At 39.4% G+C, this 22,546-nt stretch overlaps 1 protein-coding gene across 1 annotated transcript in view; it reads left to right on the top strand.

Annotated features, from left to right (window-relative positions):
• The window catches only part of DCHS2 (dachsous cadherin-related 2), a gene marked incomplete at both ends in the record, with an annotated part of 121,761 nt that overhangs the window by 29,263 nt on the left and 69,952 nt on the right, over positions 1 to 22,546 (top strand). Inside the window, one exon of the mRNA XM_082482587.1 lies at positions 18,976 to 19,167. Within this exon, the coding sequence (XP_082338713.1) occupies positions 18,976 to 19,167 (192 nt within the window). The remainder of the gene's footprint in view (positions 1 to 18,975; positions 19,168 to 22,546) is intronic.

Raw genomic sequence — 22,546 nt, 5'->3', positions numbered from 1 at the left:
TTGAATGAAATTTGCCCTTTTGACTTGTTCAACTTACTCTATTCTTTTGCTTTAAAGCTGTCTCTCTGGGTTACTAAACTTTCTTTTTCTCTTGAACTGTAGTGGCCTCCTTTTTCTCCCCTCCCCCTCCCCTGCTAGTAGGCTGAGATGGAGGAACCATGATGACTTCAGAAATAGTATTTTTTGGCTTTGAAATTATCTTGGAAATTGATGTTACTTTTTACGAATTGGTGAATTACTCTAAGTTGGTGGAAATTGTCCTTTATAGGATCAGAAAAGAGAGACCTTTGCATTGTGGGCTGTGAAAAGCCTGACGATGTAGCCAGTATGGTATTGGAATTGAGGGCAGCTTTAGTATAAAGGACGGTAGCACTTAGTACCATGGCGTGTATCTGTTGCTTTCTCTGAAGGCTGAGCACTTTGATTTCTCCAATTGTCTCATTTTCCCAGAGTTTTGTGCTGTTTCCCCTTTGCTCCTTTTCTGCTTTTGTAATGAAGTTGCACAGCATTGTGTTTCATAGTGCTCAGTCATTGTGTTGATATTCTCATAGCTTGTATTTATTATCACTAATCATAATAATTCAAGTCTTGGTCTGTCCTGCAAAGTATGACTAAGCAGATCCTGATTTTGATGTATTCCGTAGCGTTTTAAGCAGGGCCTAGAGAAGATGCCTATGGAACTTAGTGGAAACAAAGTAAGTACTCTTTTACAGAAAAGAAGGTCAAATACCACAGGATTTAGTAGAGGATCAGTTTGCAGTTCCAGCTTTTTGAACTGCCAGATAGAATAGCTCTTTATAATTGTATAGAAAATTATATATTAGGTTAGAAATTAATGTAAAGGAAAAAACCTTATATTTGTTGCATTCTGTAGTTTTATTCTCATTCTAGATTTTATTCTGAAAACAAAAGGAAATATTATTTTAGCTACTCTTTAGTCATGTCTTTCCAGGCCAGGTACAGTATAACGTGTGTGCCGTGATCCTGCTGTGACACAGGAGGGGTGGGAACCATTGGTGACCCAAAAATCCCACTGTTACTCTTAGAATGAGACAACTGAGCCTTCTCACCATTATTTATAATTAGAAGAAAGGTACATGCAGTTTAATTACAGAACAGGTGAACTGGCTCTCAGTACTTGGCTGTATTGTCGTCCATTCTCACTGCAGTAACATACATGTGGCGCTCCAGCTGATATAAACTCGACAGACAGTTAATGAATGATTGTATGCGTACAGAGCACTAGGGTTGTCATCAGGAGTTGCGCAGCCAGTGTTATGAACCTTTACTCTTTAACCAATGTGGCTAACCACAGAGCAGTAAACAGAATCCTGCAGAGGAGTGGGTGAAAGGGAGAAGGCTGCAGGAAATGAGACCATGATGTTGGCATTGGACAAGTGACAGAAGAATCGGGTGATGATGTGAAGGGTCTCTTAAGGATTAGTTATGTTTAACTAAGGAATCGGTCTCCTTTGTCTTTACTGGAGGCTGCTTAAATAGTTTGCAGGAGTTAATACAGCCAACTTCCATTAGTTGCTTTCCTAGCACAAACACTAGGCAAAAGCTCTAGGCGCTTCCTTGCCTTAATTTGTCAGCTTGGATTTTATATTACAAAGTATAGTAGTAGTAGTAGTAGTGCATGTATAAAGCAGTGCATTTACTTGCCTGATACTTTCTCCTGATAATGGCAATCTTTTGTCAGTAAAGAATACCATAGTTCTTATGGACAGTTTTCAGACACAGAGAAACCATTTAAAATTGTCACTAGTTGGAGAAAAAAAATGTAAATCTTACTGTTCCATCTTATAGCGCCTTTGGAGATTGTCTTTCTGGCAGATGGAGAAGAGAATGCGTAGCTAACTTCAAAGAATGTTTTGCCCCTCAATGAGAACATGAAAGTTCTCATTGAGGTTGTGTTGTTTATTTTTTTCTAGAAATCTCTTTACCTTGCGTATAAATCTTTTGAGCATATTGCCCAGCCTAGCAGATAATTATTATAATCAAGTACTTGACAAGCATCCCCTGCTGTGTGGCAATCCAGTTTAGCTCAGCTGCTGTCAAGAAAGAGCAGTTTCTTTTTTTTTTTTCCATGTAGGCTATTTATGAGTGTGTGTTAATGGTAAAGTAGCTCTACCAAGAGTTATTAAAGACAGTTTGAGCTTCGGCTGCTACTTACATGGTCACTGTGTTCAATTATTTCTAGATGTACTTCCAATCCATTCTGCATTTGCTTCAAAACACATTCATTTTATATTGTCCCACCTGTGCTCCTGGTGCATGCAACGTGCATGACATTACCAGATGTACGTTCAGGCTGGGCTGCTGGAGCATTAGGTTACAGATGTGAAAGCAGCTCAAATGCAGAGTTGTGAATCTTAATGGAGCACAGAGTATGGTGGCTATGTCGAGATCATGTTTCTCTTTCCTGTCACAAAAAATTGCGTCTGCAAAACACAGCAGTTGACCGCTGAAGTGTGCAGACCTCTAATCCTCTAAGTGTGTGTGTGTGTGTAGCTGGTGGGCCAGATGGACTACACTTACTTTGTGGTGGAGCAGGTGCTTTCCCACCAAACCCCATCACTCTCAGCATAATTTATTTGTTCATAAATTTCTGAAGTGTCTTTTTTACCACGTTATAAGAAGAATCACATTTTAAAATGTTATTTTCCTGTTTTTTTCCTGTTAAGGTTGCTATCCTCTCTTTTAATTTTTAGTTTTCACTTTTCTGAAAATTCGAGTTCTTTGACAGTAGCACACGTGTATATTCATGGTGGTGTTTTGTTTTGTTTTGTTTTGTTTGTTTCCCTTGGAACTGGCTTTTTAAAGATGTCAAATTTTAATTTTAACTCTTGCAGTTAAGACAGTGGGTTTCCTCCAACTGTGTGTTCCCCCCCCCATCACCTCTCTGCTGGGATTAATTTAAGCTGCACAGGTGCTGTGCTTGCTTTAGGCCACATGTGCTCTTCCATTATTCCCTAGTGTCAATTCATATTCTTTAGCCTTTCTATCAGTTGATTTCAGTCCTGCTCCATGCACCATTATTGCATCCTACATTTAGGTCTGCACACTGAATGCTTTTAGTGTTACAGTAAATGGCAGATTTTTCAAATTTGGAAATGTACCAATTAAGCAAGTTGTGTGCTTTATGGTGAAGTTGTCAGAAGTTGTGGAGTTATGCCACAGTGGTGTCTGTTGATGCCAGCTCCCACGATGATAAAGATCTGAAGAAGGTAGACAAGCCAGCTCCATCTTCCTTATTGGCAGAGGACTCTGGCACACTGATTGGGGTCTCTCCTTTAAAAGATCACTTCATGCCTTTTCACCTTTCATGAGTAAGTGATCATTAGCAATTACTAGTTATTAGTCATTACCAGTGTTCTCGCAGGCTGAAGAGACCTTACTGTAATCCCTGTGGACAGAAGCATGAATGGACATCAAGGATTACTAGATCATCATTGATGGAGATACTGGCACTGTTCCACCATTTTCTAGGACACTATTGGAGGCTGAGGTTTCCCTTTTCTACAGTTCTGACCAATGTCAGCTTTGTACTCAGTCAAGGGGATGGTTTTGTTTCTTTTTTTTAAGTGCTGAATGATGGGAGTCTGCAGACTCAGTAGCCCAGCTTCTCAACTCAAGCTGTGACTGATGTTAAATGTTTCTCATTTGAGAAATGTGAAATTGAAAAGAAAGATTGGCATTGTTTATCATAGAGTCATCGAATGGTTTAGGTTGGAAAGGACCTTGAAGATCATCAAGTTCCAACCCCAATTATCTTGGCCAGAAGATGAACAAAGGGACACAGTAGAGGAATTCTGAAATAATGAATAGTTCAGAATAGATATTAGGAGCTTTTCACTCCTTGTCTAACAACATAACAACTCCATTAAATTGAAGAGGCATAAATTGAAAAATGATGAGATAAAATTCTTCCTGAACAGAAGATTTGTAGCCATGGCTTGTCTTGGTGAATAGTTTAACATCTTTGGAGAAAGCTTGGACATTTATGTACATAAAACAAGTAAATACAGTTCATTCAGAAAAGTCTGAGAAAGAATAAACCCCTGACCTTTGGTTATTAGCCTATTTAACTATTAAACTTATGTTGAATCCTTCATGGGTAAGGAGAAGAAAGGAGAGGGGAAGAGAGCAGTTTTATTGACTGTGGGGTTCTTGTTTCTTACTCTTCAGGCTCTGGCACTGGCCGTTGTCCAGGAACAAGGTCCGGGACTAAAGACTCAGCCCTTCTGCTCCAGTCTGAAAGTTTTATATCTTTATAATGTTCCTCCAAAAGCTACAGTTTCATTTGGGAAAGAAGGAAGGAAAAAAAAAAAGAGATTATAACGTGGTAGGACAAACTAGGAAAGAAGCTCTGATTCTGTGCAGTGGAACAAGATCTTGAGAATAAAATATGCCAGTGTATTTACAAGCAAAGTGGAAACCAGTGCTGCGAAGTGGAAAGAGCACACACTGTAGCCCAGATATCCCCATCTCTCTACTGTATGCTCTCCAGTGTCTCTTGTGTGGCTGAAATATAATAGCTCTGTTGTGAAATTTTAGCTGCTGTGATTCCCGTTTGTGTAGTTTAACAGGAGCCAGGTCTCTGTAAGAAATTGTTTGTTTAAAAAGTTAAATGAAAAGACTGTTGCTATGTGTCTGTTGTACAGCTGTTGGTGAGGGGGAGCTGCCACTCTCTGCGGAGGTATGGGAAAGGATGGGACCAGGGCTAGGGATGAAATGACATGGCAGAAGTTGGGAAAAAGAAACTATTTTTTTGGCCAGATGGTGAAAAGCTCTAATAAAGGCAGCTGAGATTAACTAGCATAATGGACAGGTACCAATAGTATACAAGAGAGAAGGAAGCAATTGAGAGCAGAATCTCATTATTCAGCAGTTCCCTATTCTAACGTGTCTTTTTAGTTTCTCCAGAAAATGGAGGAACATTACACAACAATGAAAATTAAAGAGCTACAAATTTAGCACATAGATGTGACAAAACTGCAGGGATCCTTTTGGCTTAATAAGAATATCTGGTCTGTTTATAGTTTAAATACCATGCTACAAATGGTCTCATCCATTAGTTTGAGAAAAATGTAATGAGGAAATAGGGAATGGATCGTCTAAAAGTAGCGCATGTGATAAAGTGATTTAGTATTAGAGACATACTGTCTGAATATTCAGGGAGGCCTCAATCCTCCCTAAACATATGGATGTACAAATTCTGCATACACCAAGTTGGACATACACTTCTTTTTGGAGTTGCTATGTTTTTAATTTTTGTTTCTGCAGAGCAGATACTGAAGAATGTTTCTACTTGCCAGCACCATCTTGCTTTTCTGATCATTGAAGCTGAAATTCATTCCAGTTAGCTGTTTTGATCACTGAAGGGACTACATTCAAAATGTTCAGAACCAGTCCCCTGAACAGAGTATTTTTTTTCCTAAGAGAAAGCAAAAGACTTCAGAGAATTCTGGAGCTGAGCAAATGGACCTAGCCATCTGGTTTTCATCATCTCCCACTTCAAAACAGCTCTGACTTCTGCTGTGTAAGAAGTACAAGAACAGTGTAGGACTCCAGTGTCCTGTTTGTGGGAGAATTCCTTATCAGAAAGAAAAGGGATGCTTCCGTCTGTATCACTGATGTGGCCAATTTATACCCTGTCGGCTCTTCTCATTTCCTTCCTGGAACTTAATCCATCTGTTTCTTTTACTAATTAAAATTTGATGCCAGTACACAGTGTGCTTTCCTTAGATGTTACACTATAAAACTTAGCCACATTCTGTGCTGGTAGATATGCTTGAGCTACGCTGACATACGATGTTCCTTTTTTTTATATGTGGTGTATTTTGCAAAGGCTTAAGGTTTGTCAGGTATTATCAGATCATGCTATTTAAAAGCTCTCGACTCATGCAGCAAAAGGTATTGATGAATGAAGTAAAAGGAGTTTGTAATGGATCAGCTGTAATGGGCAGGGATCCACTTGTGGTACAGGTTCGTGGCTATGGTATTGGTATTCTCTCCCCTTTCTCTTTGCTTTGACCCTGTTAGTTGGCTCTGGACTGTTCTGGCCAGGAAACTTTTGTAACTTGGCATTTCTCAAGTTTTCAGCTGTGCAGTGGGTATCACCCAGCAGGAAAGTCTGTTTCTGAGTTGCCATCTGATGAAGGTGCACCCATCACATTGTCAAATGAAATGTGCATGTAATGGACCATCTGGCTGTTCGTCCTGATTGCAAGCATGCAACGTGTTGGTCGTGGCCGTCATGTAATTGGGGTTGTGCGCAGAGGCTGTATGAATGGAGATGAATCATAGGAGAAGGAAGGCTGGTGCGCATCATGGTTTCATTTCAGACATCCAGCCTGGCCTGCAAAGGGGATAGAGGTACTTCTGGCCCTGTAATTCTAAGGTGGTGTAGTTAATGACCTAGATGTTACTGTGTTCATTTGAAGATCTGCAGCTTGTGAAAAGGTGTGTGCACTCAATTATTTTCATAACTGATATGTAAGGCTTAGTTGGCATGATAAAGCATATCAGGTCAATTTTACCGACACTGAACAGAGTTTTGATTATATGCATGATAAGCATAATTCTCATGATGCTAATTAGGATTTGTAGTTTGGGAGCAGGAAATAATTTATGGTAAGCTCTGTTTTAGATACTGTGAATGCTTAAAAGCTCTGTCTTTAGAACAGCTTGTGTTAACTGTAGAGTGGTAGTGACTTTGGTGCTCCGGCATATCATTGCTTAAGTATTATGGATCATAGGTGATGTCCTTTAACTTTTTGGGAGTGGCTCTGCCGCCTCCACATATTCAAAGCTGGGCTGTGTGAATCATATTTGTAAAATATATAGCTAACTTAAATTGAAGAAATTGCTGGTTTAGTTACATACATTTATTGTGCACTCAGTGGGTTTTGTGTTTCAGACCAAATAAAGAACTAAAGGCTGCTTTTTTGTTAGACAGTATCCCAGATATATTGCTTTGTGTCATGCGATTTGAAGTTGATTTTTGCATGTTCTGTGCTTTTTGATCTCTCTGATGATTGCTTATTGTTGCACATTGTAGTCTGCTAGCCTCCAAATTGTGTGACTTGTGTAGCGCAAAAATAGCTAGAAGCGTAGACATAGAGTGTTGGAGAGTTAGGAAGCAAAATTGGTGTGTATATGAAAAATTGATTTAGAAGGAAGGAGGGGAGAAATGTCTCTATACTTTGTGTCAGGCTTCATTTCCGCACCAATCATTAGGAGATATATAGATCCCTTGCTAATTTTTTGTCTACAATGAACAAAATATGAAAATATTTTTTTAAGTGCTATGAATACATTATTCAAGCTGTGAGTTTGGCCATGTTTTAAATTTTCCATAAAAGCAGAAATGAACTAAGAGAGCCCTCATCTGCTTACTTCCAAATATAAATTGGCTATGATTTATAAGACTCCAGTTACACAAAATATATGCTTTCCTTAGGAGAGACTTTATTCTTTTTAATGCTTAGTGACACAACTTTTACAGGGAATAACTGAAAGTAGTACAGGCCATGGTTCTGAGGGCCAAGCTAAGGTGTTTGTTGATGATTAGAAGATGGTATTAAGAGACTGATTTTGCACGTAAGCACATTAACAGATATTTGCAAGGGGACAGGGCAGTAGGGGTCGGCTTTCTGAAGAGATATGGGTGCCACAACCTGCAGATCATTCCCTGTAGGATTTGCAAAGTTCTGTGACTTCTGTGGTCACACAAACACCTTAAGAAGAAAAAAGAAAAAACAAAACAACCCTCAACCCAACAAACCAACCAGCCAACTAAATCCCCCCCCCCCCCCCTCCCCCCCTTCCCGCCGTGATTCTAAATGGTGTCAGACTCTTTCAACAAAATGATGAAGTCACCACCTTGCAGAGCAAGGAGCTGGGAAAAGAAGCTCATCTTTTCTGTTGTCCTAGCTGCAGAAGGACATGGGAGGATAGTCAGGCTCCAGTGTGTAAACAAGCAGTGGTCTGAACAGTGAAAGGCATTTGATATTTCTTAGTATTTTGCAGACTATTTGAACAAGCATGCAGATTCAGAACCTTAAATGTGCAAAGTGATAGAAACCTTTGCCATCTGTGCTAATGCGTCCTGTAAAGCTTGTCTCGAAGGGGTGCTGTTGGACCTCACCATGCTGATCAAAACAAGAAACAAAAACAATAGGGTGATGATAATGATGTTGCTGTTATCTGACCTACATTAGTACCATCAGCTACAGTCATTACAAAACCTGATTCTTAATGGATGTGAACAAAACACCTGGTTTTCAAGGGTGTGTGGATAAGAGTAGGTAAATGAAACAAATTTATTGTTGCTTAACTCATTGACTCAGGAAGCAGTCAAAAGGATAAAGACTTGTAAAAGAAGTATGGGTAGAAGGAAGCCCACCACTAATTAAAGAAACAAACTGGAACGGCAGGTCAAAAGCTGATGCAACGAGGAATGCAAAAGAACCTGTCTAGCTTTGATCAGCTTGTTTGGTTTGGGTTTTTTGAGGAGGACTCCTTCCTGATTTATGGAAAGGTTGTGACCAGTCAACTCACTGCTTCGGAAAACACCCATGTGTAATGCACAGAATAGCCACAGCTGTAATACTAGTGTGGTAGGGAGTTGATTCTGGGTGGACCCTTTCTGAGACCGTCTCTGGGCTCAAGCAAAGCTGTACATATTCTGAGGTAGTCTTCTGCTAGGGCTCTTTGGTCCAGTAATGATATCTCAAAGGTTGCTTCTCCAGTGACAGCAGCCCTCCAGTTGGCCTGCCACGCTATCCTTTCCCCTGTTTTAAACCACCACATTTAACCCATGAGTGCAGCAGTTTATAAGGGTACTTGTAAGTGGCAATTTAGGCAGCCCACGCATGGTCTTTGTTTACTATAAAGGTACAATAACAAACCCTTTTTCTCTGACAGCAAAATCAATTTAAGAGATTTCTACCCTGACTGCTCATTGTTCCTTTCTAGTGTGGCTCTGAAGTGAAATAAGAAAAGAATTTTTGAAGCAATCTGGCTAAATACAAGTAAAGGTTCTTGAGTTTTATTCTGTTTTCTGTTTCTTTAAGTGGAGGATTTAAGCTCTGCTCTTAGTGATCTTATTCACAACTTGGTTCCATAAATAGTTTTATCAGTCTATCTAGGAGTATTGGTTGAAGCATCATGGTTTGTGGGCAAGAATTAGCAACTGAAACTGGTATTGGGGATTGGAAAATGTTTGCACAAACGCGTGTAAATGTGTAGTTTCAGCCTGTCTTTAAGTCCATGCCACTGCTGAAAGAGCTTTTGGGCTCTACCTGGACTGTGCAACCATTTGCCCTGGGGTCAGTTGCATCAGGAACTGACTTTGCTGAAATCTAACATTGCACCAGTAACGAAGTTTTTATGATGAGCTTTTACTGGATCATCTCCGTGATCTGACTCAAAGTCCAGCTGCACAAGCTTATGTGCCACAAAGGAAGGGGCAGCCAGGTGCAAGGTTGCTTATTCACTTCTGAAGTTCTCTCTCTCCTTTGTATCATCCTGCTGTAATTTAACTAGTAAAGCATGAGTATAGTCGAAAGATCTTTTTATCATTACTGTTCAGTTTTAAGGTCACACACCTACTCTGCATTCAGGATATGTATCGATCATTTAGGCTCAGTTAGCTAGTATATCACATTACAGCTTTATAAATATAGTAATTATGTTGATTGATCTAAGCAAGAAACTGAATTCTTTTAATTAATTTTAATTAATGTAATAATACACGCTGCCGATAAAAGTCATGTTATCAATTTATTGTTAACAGTGCATAGCAAGGTTTTAGCATGTTATAAAATCTAAAATTATAGCAGAGTATGTGAGCAGCATTAATGAATAGATGGAACTGCTTTTACTGAAAAGTAGGGGTCTTGACTTTGATGATTAAATAAGGCTTTAGTCCTGCAAATATTTGCTAGTCACTATGAAAATTAGTTTTCCTTCCTCAGAAATATGTTCTCTTTCCATTTCTGTTCTTCCAGTTTACATAGAACATAATTTATTTTTATTGCCTATTTGGTTATATTTGCACGATGAGAAGGAAGGCAATATAGACCAAAGAGAGTGACAGAGTAGATGGTCTTTTTAGCAGATATTTTTGGTGCTGGAACCTAAGCTACCTGCTCCTAAAACACTTTTTATAACCCTACTCTACCATGTATTAAGTAAGCATTAGCAGCACTGCTGCTTGCTATGAATTCAGACATGAGCAACTGTATTTTGTTATGGTCTGGATCCTGTTGTTCTGTGAAGTGTGATAAGGGCATGCTGTCCAGATTGGGCCTGCCTCCCACGTTTCTGGATCCTGGCTAGCATCAGTGGGATTCAGCTGCTCATGCTGTTTTGCGGGAGGCATAGCAATGAAACTGAAGGTATGTATGTCAGGAACTTTTGGGTTAAATAGGAGTGAATTGAGGCTCTGGCTAGCATCACAGCAGGAATTGTGGATTACTATACGGACTGAAATGCCCTGTTCTTCCTGGATCTGGACTTGGCTTGCAGGATGATGTCTGGTTTTCAGAGTAAAAGCATGATGCTGTAATGTACTTATGCAGTTTTTTCCTTTGGTGCTTTTCATCTTTCTTGCCTTCTATAGACTGACTTAAAGCAGTAAATCAAAGATATGTCAATATTTTTATTGGCAGGTTTGTTCATTGTCATCAGCTATATACATAGAAGAGCAGAAAAGGCAAAAAGCTAGAATCTCATAATTGTTCATTGAGGAAAACATGTTTCATTTACTTGTCTCGGGGAAGATACAGAATGTTACAAAAAAATCAATGTGTTATTAAAAAGATAAAATTCAGTGTGATCTTTTATGAGATATTCATATGTGAAATGGGTTTAGTCTTATCTGATCTTAAAATCTTGTAGTTTATTACGGCACTCACAAGCAAAAAAAAAAAAAGGCAGTAAGAACAAAATACATTTGCTGAACCATTTCATAACTGATTGAAATGCCAAAATGAAAAGCCTTATCATAACTGAGAAACTTAATGCTTACGTGAGGCTACAGTGAACAGCACATTCCACATGCTGTCATTGAGCACGTAATTGAGCACATTGTATGATATTTTGCATCTTCTAGCTAAGGAAGAGGAGTATGTTTGTGTCCAGCCCCCCCTCTCCACTTGTGTTTAGGTTTCTGTACTTTAAATTAAAAGGTTTTTGAGATTTAATTAATTGATATTTCTGATGCGACTTCAAGGAAGCAGTTACAAGCACTTTTGGAAAACTGACAACAGTTCTGGGGGTGACATGGGGGAGGGAATCAGCATCTGCTGCAGGCAAAGTTAGTGAGGTCGTTTCTGAGTAGCACTTGCTATCAGTTGTTCAGCTGTGGTAGTCTCTGTGCTATAGGGATGAAAAGAATGCAAAAAGATTGACATTAGTCCATTGACCTGACTAGCACAGAGGAGACATTTTGCATCAGAGCAAGAATGAGGATTAAGAATTTAGCTATTATTTGGTTTTTGGAGTATGTGGTACCTGTGGTGGTTGACAAAGTGAGTATCAACGCCAGTTGAATGTTCAGCTTAAATGCCAGATGTTATTTTGGTTTGTGGCTTTCCAGGTAGGGCCTAGTTTGAGGATGAGGAGCAGCACTTTCTCTGTTGTCACTGCAACTCGTTGTTCAAGGACAGGCTGTTAAGTCCTCAGGCAAATAGTTCCCCTTCTTGAAGTCAAGCCTCCTGCCTTCAGGACTTGAGTAAGCAGATCTGAAGCTGTATTCCTGTTTCTGTGCATTTAAACCTGTGGTACCAGGGAGACTGGCAGTGATCAAGCATGTTGAGATAGACAGATAAAAATCCAGAGAAGTAATGTATTTATTAACACTTTTTTCAGGTTTGGTGTCCGCATTATTGTCTGCACTGCCTCAGGCAGCTATGAGGTGAAAATCATAGGTTTGTATTTTATACACTATTTTCTTGCCAAACAGGGTTATAAGTGAGGGCACTAAATTAAAGATACCCAATGATGTGTGTTCCTGGCAGCTCATGTGCTAATCTCACAGGCACGGTTACACCCAAATGACTCTCTCTTGAGAACATCAACTCCTGGTAGTTCCACTACCAGCACTTCTACAACGTCATTTTACTGATGACATGCCACCAACACAGGCTGTTCCTCTCCTTCCCTGCATCCAGGCACCTGGCACGAAGGTCTGGCATAGCAGATTTTTCCAAAATACTTGTGGTCAGCTGTTCTGGGAGCGTTTGGGTTGCCTGCATGTGAAATTGCAGCAAACATCTGGTAAGGGTCTGCCAATGGGCATTGCCATACTGCCATGAACAGGCCTGGTGTCCTTCAGTCCTTTAATTGGAAGGATGTTGGATTTTGGTTGGTGATGTCTGCAGGACAGGACCATGCTTGTACCATTCATCAGCAGCAAAACTATCATTGAACTGTTTCCTTTCAATTTCCTGGTAGTTTCCCTATGTCTGTATCCATCTGTTGTGTCCTGTCTTAGATTTTGATGATGAGTATTTTGGAGTAGTAGAGTATGTTTCTATCTCCCCCACATTATCATTTTCTTCAGAAGTGACTGCTGGCAATTAACTTGCTTTTCATGATATCACCGAAACTGAAAGAATTAAACACAGTTTTTATGCACAAAGTAAAAATCTGTCTTATGCTCTGACATTAAGGGTCCCCCAAACAGATTTTATGAGCTATGAAAGCTGTATCTTGGTTAACTGAAATCAAATGGAGTAAATGTGACAAAATATGTGGTATGGTAGCAATTCTTAAGCCATGAAAAATTGATTTAATATTTTTTAGTCTCATTTAATTGCTATCAGAGATGACCACTGTCATGAGTTATTTGGCCAAACTGCCTGCTCTTTCCTATTATAGTCTACTTTTATTCTGTTGATCTGAAAGCCATAAAATTAATTCTGGTCACCCATATGTGAAATTCAGCATTGCAATGCAGTCAGCTTTAAGGCTGCATGCTCTAAATCATAGAAATGGTCTTTACATAGGATGCACAGTGCATGGCCCTGAATTTTTGATCCGCATCATTAATAAGATTGTATTTTCTGATGTGGTTTTGTGTGCACAGGTCACCTCTCCCATTTTGCATATAACTTAAAATATTTGCTCTGCTCTTCAAAATGTATGCAGTTGTTATAAACCAGGAAATAATGCCTAGGAAAGAAAGTAAAGAAATCTAAATCACTAGACAGGAACTTTATTTTAATGTGTTGAAACAGTAGCATGACCCAGTTAAATATATGCTTGAGAATTTTTTGAAGGAGTGCAAACAAACAAACAATCAAAATGGGAACTTTTCTCTTAAAACAAATCAGTGTTTAAAGCAATCTGGGCTGTAAGAGCTGATAAAATTATCTATGATCTTGTTTGTTACTTATTGATAATATTATTTCATGCCTGTAAAATATAGGGACAGATTGCCCACTGCTGTGAATTGTCATAGCTCCACTGAAGTGAACGGAACCAGCTTTAGGGTCTGCCAAACGTTTGCTTTCTATTAGCTGTAAAGTCTCTCCATACTTTCAGCATAACACTGAACAAGATGTTTCTGTTCCTTCCTATTTTAGTGTATTGCCAGCACTTTTTTCTTCGTTCAAACCAGCACGCTTGTTATAGGATTAAAGTGTATATCTAGGTGAGGTTAATGATCCTTAATTACATAGTGCTTCCCTTTGTTTTCTCTGAGATTAGCCCCTCTTTCCAGATGCAAATAAAGGTAATTTCTGCACTTCCAACACTGTCTTAATCTGTCTCTTTAAATTACTGACTCTTTTTCTTTACTTACCTTCTTATACCCCTTGGTGTCTACCTGTTTCTATCATTTATTCCCCTCATGCATTAATCTGTCTAAGCATTAAATTGATGGATAAGCTTTTTTTTTTAAAACTGTTCTCCACAACATTTCTCTAGGTCCCCCTTTTTCCTTCTCCTGAGAGGATGTCTGCATTCTCACCATTTATTACTTTATTGGTAGTGTCAGCAGTACAGAAGAAACTTTTTCTCTGATGGGTTTGCAGTCTAGTCAGTGTACAAACAGACTAAAGCATGTACGCTACAGAAACGATGACTGACAGAAGTCCAGCCAGTAGCTGTCCATACACATGTCATGACATTTGTTGGCTTTTAAAAATGTTTCTTGGGGAAATGCTTCGTCCCCTCTTTCCTTATTCCCAAGTTTACTCCTTAATAACACATGTCTTCAACTTAGTGTACTGAAAACATATTTACTGAAAGAATGAAAGGAAGGACCTGTGAGTATAACCCTTCTTTTTTCCCTTCTTTCTTTTCTCCTAGATCCCAATCTCACATTCAGTCTAACTCTCAGAACAGAGGTGTTAACAGCTTAGTACTCTCTTGCCTCCCGCTTCTCCAAGGCATATAAATCCTTTCAGCTCTATCACCTCTGTGATATTGCTGACATACAACACTCTTGAGCAATCCACTGTGAAAATTCCTGCTGCTACCTTCATTTCCTCCTGTTTAGACGGCTGTATTTCACAGCTCTCAGGTGCTTAACTGCTGTAATACTCCATAGGTTTGGTACGAGCGCAGTATGCTATCATTGCCTGACATATTGTGGACTGTGACTACTGTGTGCTTCAATTTCTAAAATCTGTGGTAACTTCTTCCTTTCATCTGTATCTGAAAACTTGAAATCATTAGCATGTTTTCACTGGCTTCCTCCTTCTAAATCAGCTTGCATTGATAATAGTTAATTGTGTCCCTGACCTCAGATGTAGTGCCAGTCAATCTCAGCTCTGTCTGCTACAACAGAATTTTCATTCACCTTTAATTCCAGATTCTTCCCTCTTCAGATCAAAGATTCCGTGGGCAAAATTGCCTAAAAACCAAGACTATTAAGAGGGTGGAAATTGAATAGATGGAAATGAGTTGAACAGGGAGAAAGATCATATTTTTATAAATGCAGAAATTGCTGCCACTTAGTTCTGCTGCCTGAGAGATGATTAAAGTAATTGAAGGTGATCACAATTAGACCTTCAAATTTGTATTGCTTTGAACTGAAGCATTTTTATTTAAAGTAATTGTTCATTATTCCTTTGCATGTAGTGTTCAAAGTCTGAGGACTGCATAATTTACAAGAAAGAAAACAAGTTACTGAACATAATGGGCTAAACTTCTAACAATACCCTTGAATTTCACACTTGTAATTAATCACCCACGCTCAATTGCAGGCATAAATATTAGCATTTACACATGTAGCTGCGTGCAGACACAGGGAGGCGAAACCTTCCAGTATTATCACCCGCATTAGCCTTCAGGCACAAGAAATAAATTGAAATACTTTTCTTATAAGGGCCAAGTGAATTACTGTTCCATAGCATCAGGGTGGCAGAGCACCGAGAGCACACTAGGCCTATGTTTTATTATTTTTTTATGCTAGAAATAACAAAGTACAAGGCTGGTGAAATATGTCTGTTGTAGACTTGATTTATATGCAGCTGTAAAGCATTTTTAGGGCCAGATATTTGTTCCGCTGGAGTGGAGTGTGATTTTTGCCTTTAACTTCCCCAGAACGAGTGGTTGGACTGGGGCCAGGAGTGGCTGCGTGTTCCACCCTGTGCTGTGGCCATGGGATGCAAACTGCAAGGGTGTCAAAGAAACATGAAGGGCTCTGCAACCACAGGGCTCCCATGCAGGAGCTTTCTATTTGTAACACCAGAAACTCTGGTATAATGGCCTTCAGTGCTCCGAGAAGACATTTGGAAAAAAAAAGGAGTGCATTGGAGTATGTGGCGCAATCACTGTCTTATCAGTGATTATCTCATAATTATCTCATAATTCTTCTGAAGTACAGCAAATCTCAAGCATCCCAGGTAGAAGTGGAGAAGTCCACAGGGTGCTTAAAAAAAACCCAAACAATCCCAACAAAGAAAAAAACCCCATCTAATTGAAATAACACATGTATCTTTTGGGCTGTCCGTCATTTTAAAATTTTGATGGAAGTAACTGGTTTGGATTAAGTTTTAGTGTTATAATTTGCCTTGGCACTTTTTACGTGATTTTCCCGTCCCCATTTCTATGCTTTTCAGCCTTCCCAAGCCATGTTTTCATTCATTTGGTTTTAATTCAGTCACAGTTCAGTATCTTAATGCCAGAACAATTCCTCTGTGGGCAAAGTAGTGAGCATGTGATAGAGTCACTGACTGGTCCTTAAGGCCATGTTTGTACATGGAGAAGCAGCCAAGGGCTGTTCCTGGGCCCCAAGGCCAAATGGCCTGGCACAGCTTTTGTTCTTGCAGCTAAATTCGTTTACATCCCCAAAACAGGATGACCTCATCCAAACATATTGCTACGAATAGTGTCCTGCTTGGTCTTTTTTGAAACCATGCCTGAAACCATGCCAGGCGTTTATCCGTGCGGGCAGTCATGTGCAGACCCATGCCTTTGCCCTGTCTGTGGTTGATGGCTGAAGGTCTCACTTGTCCAACCTGAGCCAGATGCAAGCAGTGGCTGGCACAGGTCTCCTCTGTGAACTCCCACCAGTTTTAACTCTCAGGCTTTGTGATAATATAGTTTCCAAAGCTCCATTAAGGTCTTCAGGCATTGTACTTGCATAGGTAGGCTGATGGAAAAAAACCCTACAGGATTTAGTTTCTTCAAAGAATAAGCAGAAAATGAAACCAGCTGAGGAGAAGAAATCCTTCAAGTATTTCCAATAATGACAAATCACAGAACTAAAAATACTGGCTCTTTTAACATATACTTATTTTTGCAAATTATTTTCTTCTGTGATCTTTGTAAATTTAAGTGAAAACTCCCACAATGGAACATGCCAGAGAGGAGCCAAGCTCAGCACAAAATATTTTGTTATCAGAGAGCTGTAAAGTTGAAGGTGTAATGGAGAAAACTGTTCTGTTTATCAAATACTTATTTAACCAATCTACCCCTCGTCCAAAAGAGCAAGAGTTTCACACTCGAGCGTTTTGTTGACTTGACTTTTGGTGGCTGGTGAAGCAGCACAGTTGTGTCACAGTGATAACAGAGCCGAGCAGCGGTTTATTCCTTGGTCCTGCTGGGGATGGAGGGGGCCGTGGGAGGTCTCTGGTACAGTCCCAGCTGCTCAGGCTGTGTCCAGTTGGGTCTCAAAACTTGAGGACAGACACCCCAGCCCCTCTGGGCAGGGAGCCTCTTCTAGTGCTGAATCATCTTCGTAGCGAAAATATTGCTTTAGGTCCAGCCAGTACCTCTCCAGCTTCAGCTTGTGACCACTGTTTCCCCCTCTCCTGCCCTGCACCTGAGTACAAAGCCTGGCACTGTCTTTCCAGTAACCTCCTCTTGGGCACTAGGCGGTGGCTATTAAACCTCTGAAACCTTCTCTTCTCCAGGCTAAAAAAGGCAGTTCCCTCAGCCTCTCCCCGCTCAGGGCATGTGTATATGGTATTGGCAAAATCTATTGCTACAGTAAACATTTATTAAAATATTTTAAGGGGTATGTTGATTTCTGTCTCCTCCATGTGTGTCTAAAAAAAAAAAAAAGTTTTACAAAAGCTTTCAAGTATGTTCTGTATTAAAATTTAAAATCACCTGATAGTTTTAAATTATTGGGGTTTTATGCTTTCTAGAAATTATTGGGGGTTTATGCTTTCTAGACTAGTCAGTGCTTTAATCACACGTTCAGCTAAAGAGTATTGACTCTCTACAGTTTGTGTAATGCTTTGTGAGTCCTTTAAAGCTCAGCTGAGGGAAGGCAATGTGGCATGTTGAAAGTCACCCCAGGTTTTCACAGGCTTCTGAAAGCACCTTGTGTACATCCAGCATACTGGTCTAGTCTGATCCATTGGTAACACAAGAAGACTTAAGCGTAGCTGGGAAGGAGACAAGCTCATGTGTTTCAGTTTGGAAATAGTCATTTCGTGCCCAGGATCAGGCCTCCCTGCCCCATGGCTACCATTGCCCTGCTAAAGCCCCTAACCATCACCCATTTAGGTTTTCTCCCGCCACCCATTTTCCTTGTCACCAGGACTTAGTGTGTGTGTGTGTGTACAGAATCATAGAATGGTTTAGGTTGGAAAGGATCTTGAAGATCATCGAGTTCCAACCCCCCTGCCATATCTTTTCCCTTTTGATGGCATGTGGTTGCACGGGAATCTCCCTCTGAAGGAAGTCTTTCTTTAAAGTACTTATTTACAACGTTTGGGATTTACAGCAGAATTCATGCTGCTTTTTAGAGGTACTTAACATAGCTGAAAAGAAGAGATATTAGGCTTTTGTCATTCAGCAGTTACAGCAACATGCAAGGCTACACTGACAAGGTAATTAAGTCTCTCACAGGGACTTACTGCAGTCTGTGCATCTCTTGCTTTGTGCTGTGCGTGCATGGGACGGTCATGTTTAGTTGTGTTGCTAGAGCTCTAGCTCCTCGGAGAGAGGACTGGAGATTAAACCCCCCTCCCCAGTTCTTAACTTACATGGATAACTGTGCCACCAAGCCCTCTTTCAAATGAAACACTAAATTGAGCTCTGGGGAGTCTTTTAGAAAATATATTAGGTAAGAATATTCTGCAGCACTTCTCATCTACGTGTGATGTGGTTTTCATAAGACCTGCCTCCACTGGTAGAAATAACATGAGGAGAAGGTAGCTTAAGTTATGGCCTACTAACTTGGCTTAATGTGCATGGCTTTTCCAGTCACGGGAGGTCCACTTGATTGACATAATTATTGACGGATGAACAAGTAATGTTACAGACAGGTCTAATCGATCTTACATGCTTGTTGCAATAATTACACTGTCAGTAGCTGAGTCATCATTTTACAAACTTCAGTCAGCTTAGGTAGCAGTGTGTTTCTATTTATTGCGTGTGTGCCCATTTGCTTTTACAACACAAACAGGTATCTTTAAAACAAAGTATCTATGCTTTTTGAATGAATGAATAATAGTTTCGCTGGCTTCATTTTTTATCTGTGTTGTTTCTTTGCAGGTCAAGGCAACAGATGCAGATGCAGATCAGTTTGGTGAAATTGAGTATTTTCTTTATGATGGATTTCATTACTATGAAAAATCCAAAGCCTTCCAAATTGACCCACGTACTGGTCAGATCTGTGTGTCTCAAGACATTGACAGAGAAGGAGATCCAACCACTTATGATCTCTTAGTAAAAGCTATGGATGGGGTAAGTTTCACCTTTCCATACTGCCAGATTTGTGAATGCATTTGCAAATTTGGATGCACTGTATACTTTTAAATGAGAATATAATGACTTTGTAAACATTGCATGAATTTAAATAAAATTTCCTACCCCTTCAGAGGGCAGAAAGTGATACTTCATGAACCATAAAGTTTGACCCAAATTAATAAAATTGGCTGTGAAATCCCCAATTACTCCTGAACAAGTTGTTGAAAAACGCTTCTAGGATGTGTTAGTCCCAGCTGATTTTCCTCCTCTTCTTGGACTCCAGGTTACCTCTGCTTCTTACTTTCAAGATGACTGCAGCAGTAACAAACCAGTAACTTGCTAGAGCTTCATGGCTTCTGTGGGTGCCAGTAATTTTCCTGGAGAAATTCCTTGTCCTTTCTAGGTAGCTGATGCCATTGCTGCTGCAGTGGCTGGGTACAGCCTCCCTGAAGCAGCATATCTGAAAGTTTTCCCACTTTACAAGACCTGCTGCTTGGAAGTGGGTATTCATGGTTCAATGCAGGCAAGGTAGTTGTGTGTCCATGTCCGATCTCTGTTTGGCAAGCAGGGTGAGGAGATGTTTGTTGTGGTGGGAACACATTGAGATGTTTGGGTGTGGACACTTGGTCTACTGGTGCCATGTAACAGAAAATGTTGGTAGCGCAACTCCCAAAGAAGACAGGAAGAAAATAATTCTTGGGTTCATACAAAGGCGGTTTTCAGTGAGACGCCCAGAAGGAGACCAACTAGTACTTTTCTTAACTTTCTTTGGCTTTAGTAGTGAACTGTGAAAAGGCTGAAGAAAACGGTTACTAGTTGATTGAAAATGTTAAAATGAACATTTTTAAAAGTGTCCTTATGTTATTTAGGTCACATTTTGCAGCACAATTGGAATTGAAAAGCATTGACATTAAATTATTTCAGGCTCTACAATCTTTATTTCATACTTTGACTATTAATCTTGCATTTAAGATATTGTCCTAAGCATATCTAATATAAATTTAAAAAAAATACAGTTGTGCTAGAAATACTGCATTTTTCATTAAAATGTCTGTGCTTTTTGTTACAGTACACTGAAGAAACTTGCTGAACTATGATTTCCATACTAATAACTAGATGAACTTAAATCGCTGCAGCTGATGCTTGGTATTAACTGTAGGATTTTGAGAATGCAGGAGTTGAGGGTGTATTTGTATGTATGTATATTTGTATTTCAGTTTGGGTATATGTGTAATAGTTAAGCAATTCATCTGTGTCTCTTCTTTAGCTATCACTATTCAGTGTTTATTTCAGAAACTACAGAAGCATTCTCTTGTCTTAATATTGCCTTTAGCAATATACCTTTTCTTCCCCATAGATTTCTTTTGAGGAGAAAATTAGATAAGAATTTTTCTGTTTGTTTGTTCATTTGTTTCCTGACTCTATCTTATTTCAATGTCTAATAATTTAAGAACATAAGTGTCTCGGTGTCTGTTATCTTTCCAGCAGGTGTAAGTCTATGTGCCCATTTTGGAATTTCTCTGATTTGTGATTTCTGTCTTATATTCCTTTCTAGGTAAAATTTTGTGGCATATACCTGAGTACAGATTTCCAAGCCTTGAATAATAAAGCAGTCAGTATTACAGTATATAACAGCAGAAAATTAAATATTCTGTTCTATAGCTAATCACTACATTTTTTTGTCTCATATATGTGCCTTGAAGCTGTATAAATGTAAAGATATTCCAGATACGTGTATGTGATCAAGATTAGCCTTATTCATAAAGGCTAGATTGAGAGTTGGACAATAGCAGTGAAATTCTGACAAGTTTCTCAGATATCCAATCTGGTCCAGAAGATTATTTTGAAAATGTGAAAGAAAATAGGTTTATATGAAAAAAGCTTGATACATTTTTTGGTTCAGTTTGCTGCAGTGATAAATCTTATGTCAAAAGTTAAAGGAAAACAGCCAATGCATTGAAACTATAGATTATTTCATTTTTAAATTGGTCTGTCATTTATCTTCATTTAGGGACCTTGTGTTTTCAGAAGTTCAGTAATGGGGATGGTGGTTCAATTTTTGATTGCCTTGTCTGTGACAGGCAGGACTTGGTCTTATTACTGGAACTCAGCAGTTTGTAGATCCCATTGATTTATCTTCTAAAAATTAGCTAATCTGACACCTGAATATTAAAGCACCTAAATTCAATATTAGCTTTTGAAAATTTTCAGTATACCTGAACTTAATGTTGAGCCACTCTCCACCTTTACAGCAGAATTGTAGTAGGATTTTTTTATCTCGTCTGCTGATTTGGACGGATTAAAGATGTTGGGTGTGGGGTTCAAAGTGGAGGCTGTGATCAGGGGAGAAGTATATGCAGAAAAGACAGAGAAAGAGTGAAGGGTCACTGTTGACAAAGGGGAGGCAGAGAGATGAAAAGAAAAGAAAATAACAAAGTTAATTAGAAGCGAGGAGGAAAAGAAAGCATTTTCCAGGTGGTGCTCAGTTTATCTTACAGCAGAAGTCTCAGTTTCCTCCACCTGTTCGTGCCTACTCCTTACATGGTTTTGGAGCTTGTTGGTCATGTCATTTATGCACTGTGCAAAAAGCGTAATGGGAAAACTGAAACTGCACACAAGAGGCAAGTGGAAAACAGATTCTGTTAAACTGGTGTTAAATAAAGATCTCGTAAGAGCTTGTGGGAGCACTCTCACTAAGTAAGTGGGGACAAGACTGATAATAATGTTAGTATTAGCCTTTTCAGCTAGCAGTACTGATTTTGGTCCCAGAGTCACTTATTTCACGTACGTATTTGGTGGTACTCCTTGAAATGCTTTTATACGAAAAGAAATCATGTAGCTAGGTTTATAGAAAGGTGTTTACATGGAATCCCACAGCATCTGTGTCTAGCCCTCTCCTGGGGTCTCTTTCTGACTGTGGCAGACTGACAGCTGCTCCAGCAGTGAGGGTGACCCTCCTGTGATTCACTGCCTTGGACACCCCCTGTTCAAACTGTACTCAGTTACAACAACTGTATTTCTGCACTTGTGACAGATCAGAGACAGTTTCAGCAGGCATTTGGGGCATCTTTGAATTTACAGTCAGATGAAATTTCTTACAATGATGTTAAAAATATATTTTTTTTTCTTTCTCTGAAAAAAAAAAAGAAAAACAGATGAAGGTATATTGCTTGGGGAACCTTCACAAACGCTTGAGAGAGATTTAGATGAGGCATACTGTGAAATCAAGTCTTGCAAAGAGGAAAATACAGAAAAACAGGAATTTGAATAAAAGTATTTGCATGTTCTCAAGAGCAATGTAGGGGACAAAATTACTACTCTTTTGTTTTTGAATATGTGCAAATCGGGTCTGATATGTTTTAAGTCTTCTGTTTGG

The sequence above is a fragment of the Vanellus vanellus genome (genome assembly GCF_965231255.1).
Source record: "Vanellus vanellus genome assembly, chromosome: 4".
NCBI lineage: Eukaryota > Metazoa > Chordata > Aves > Charadriiformes > Charadriidae > Vanellus > Vanellus vanellus.
This window is presented reverse-complemented; position numbering and strand designations above follow the sequence as displayed.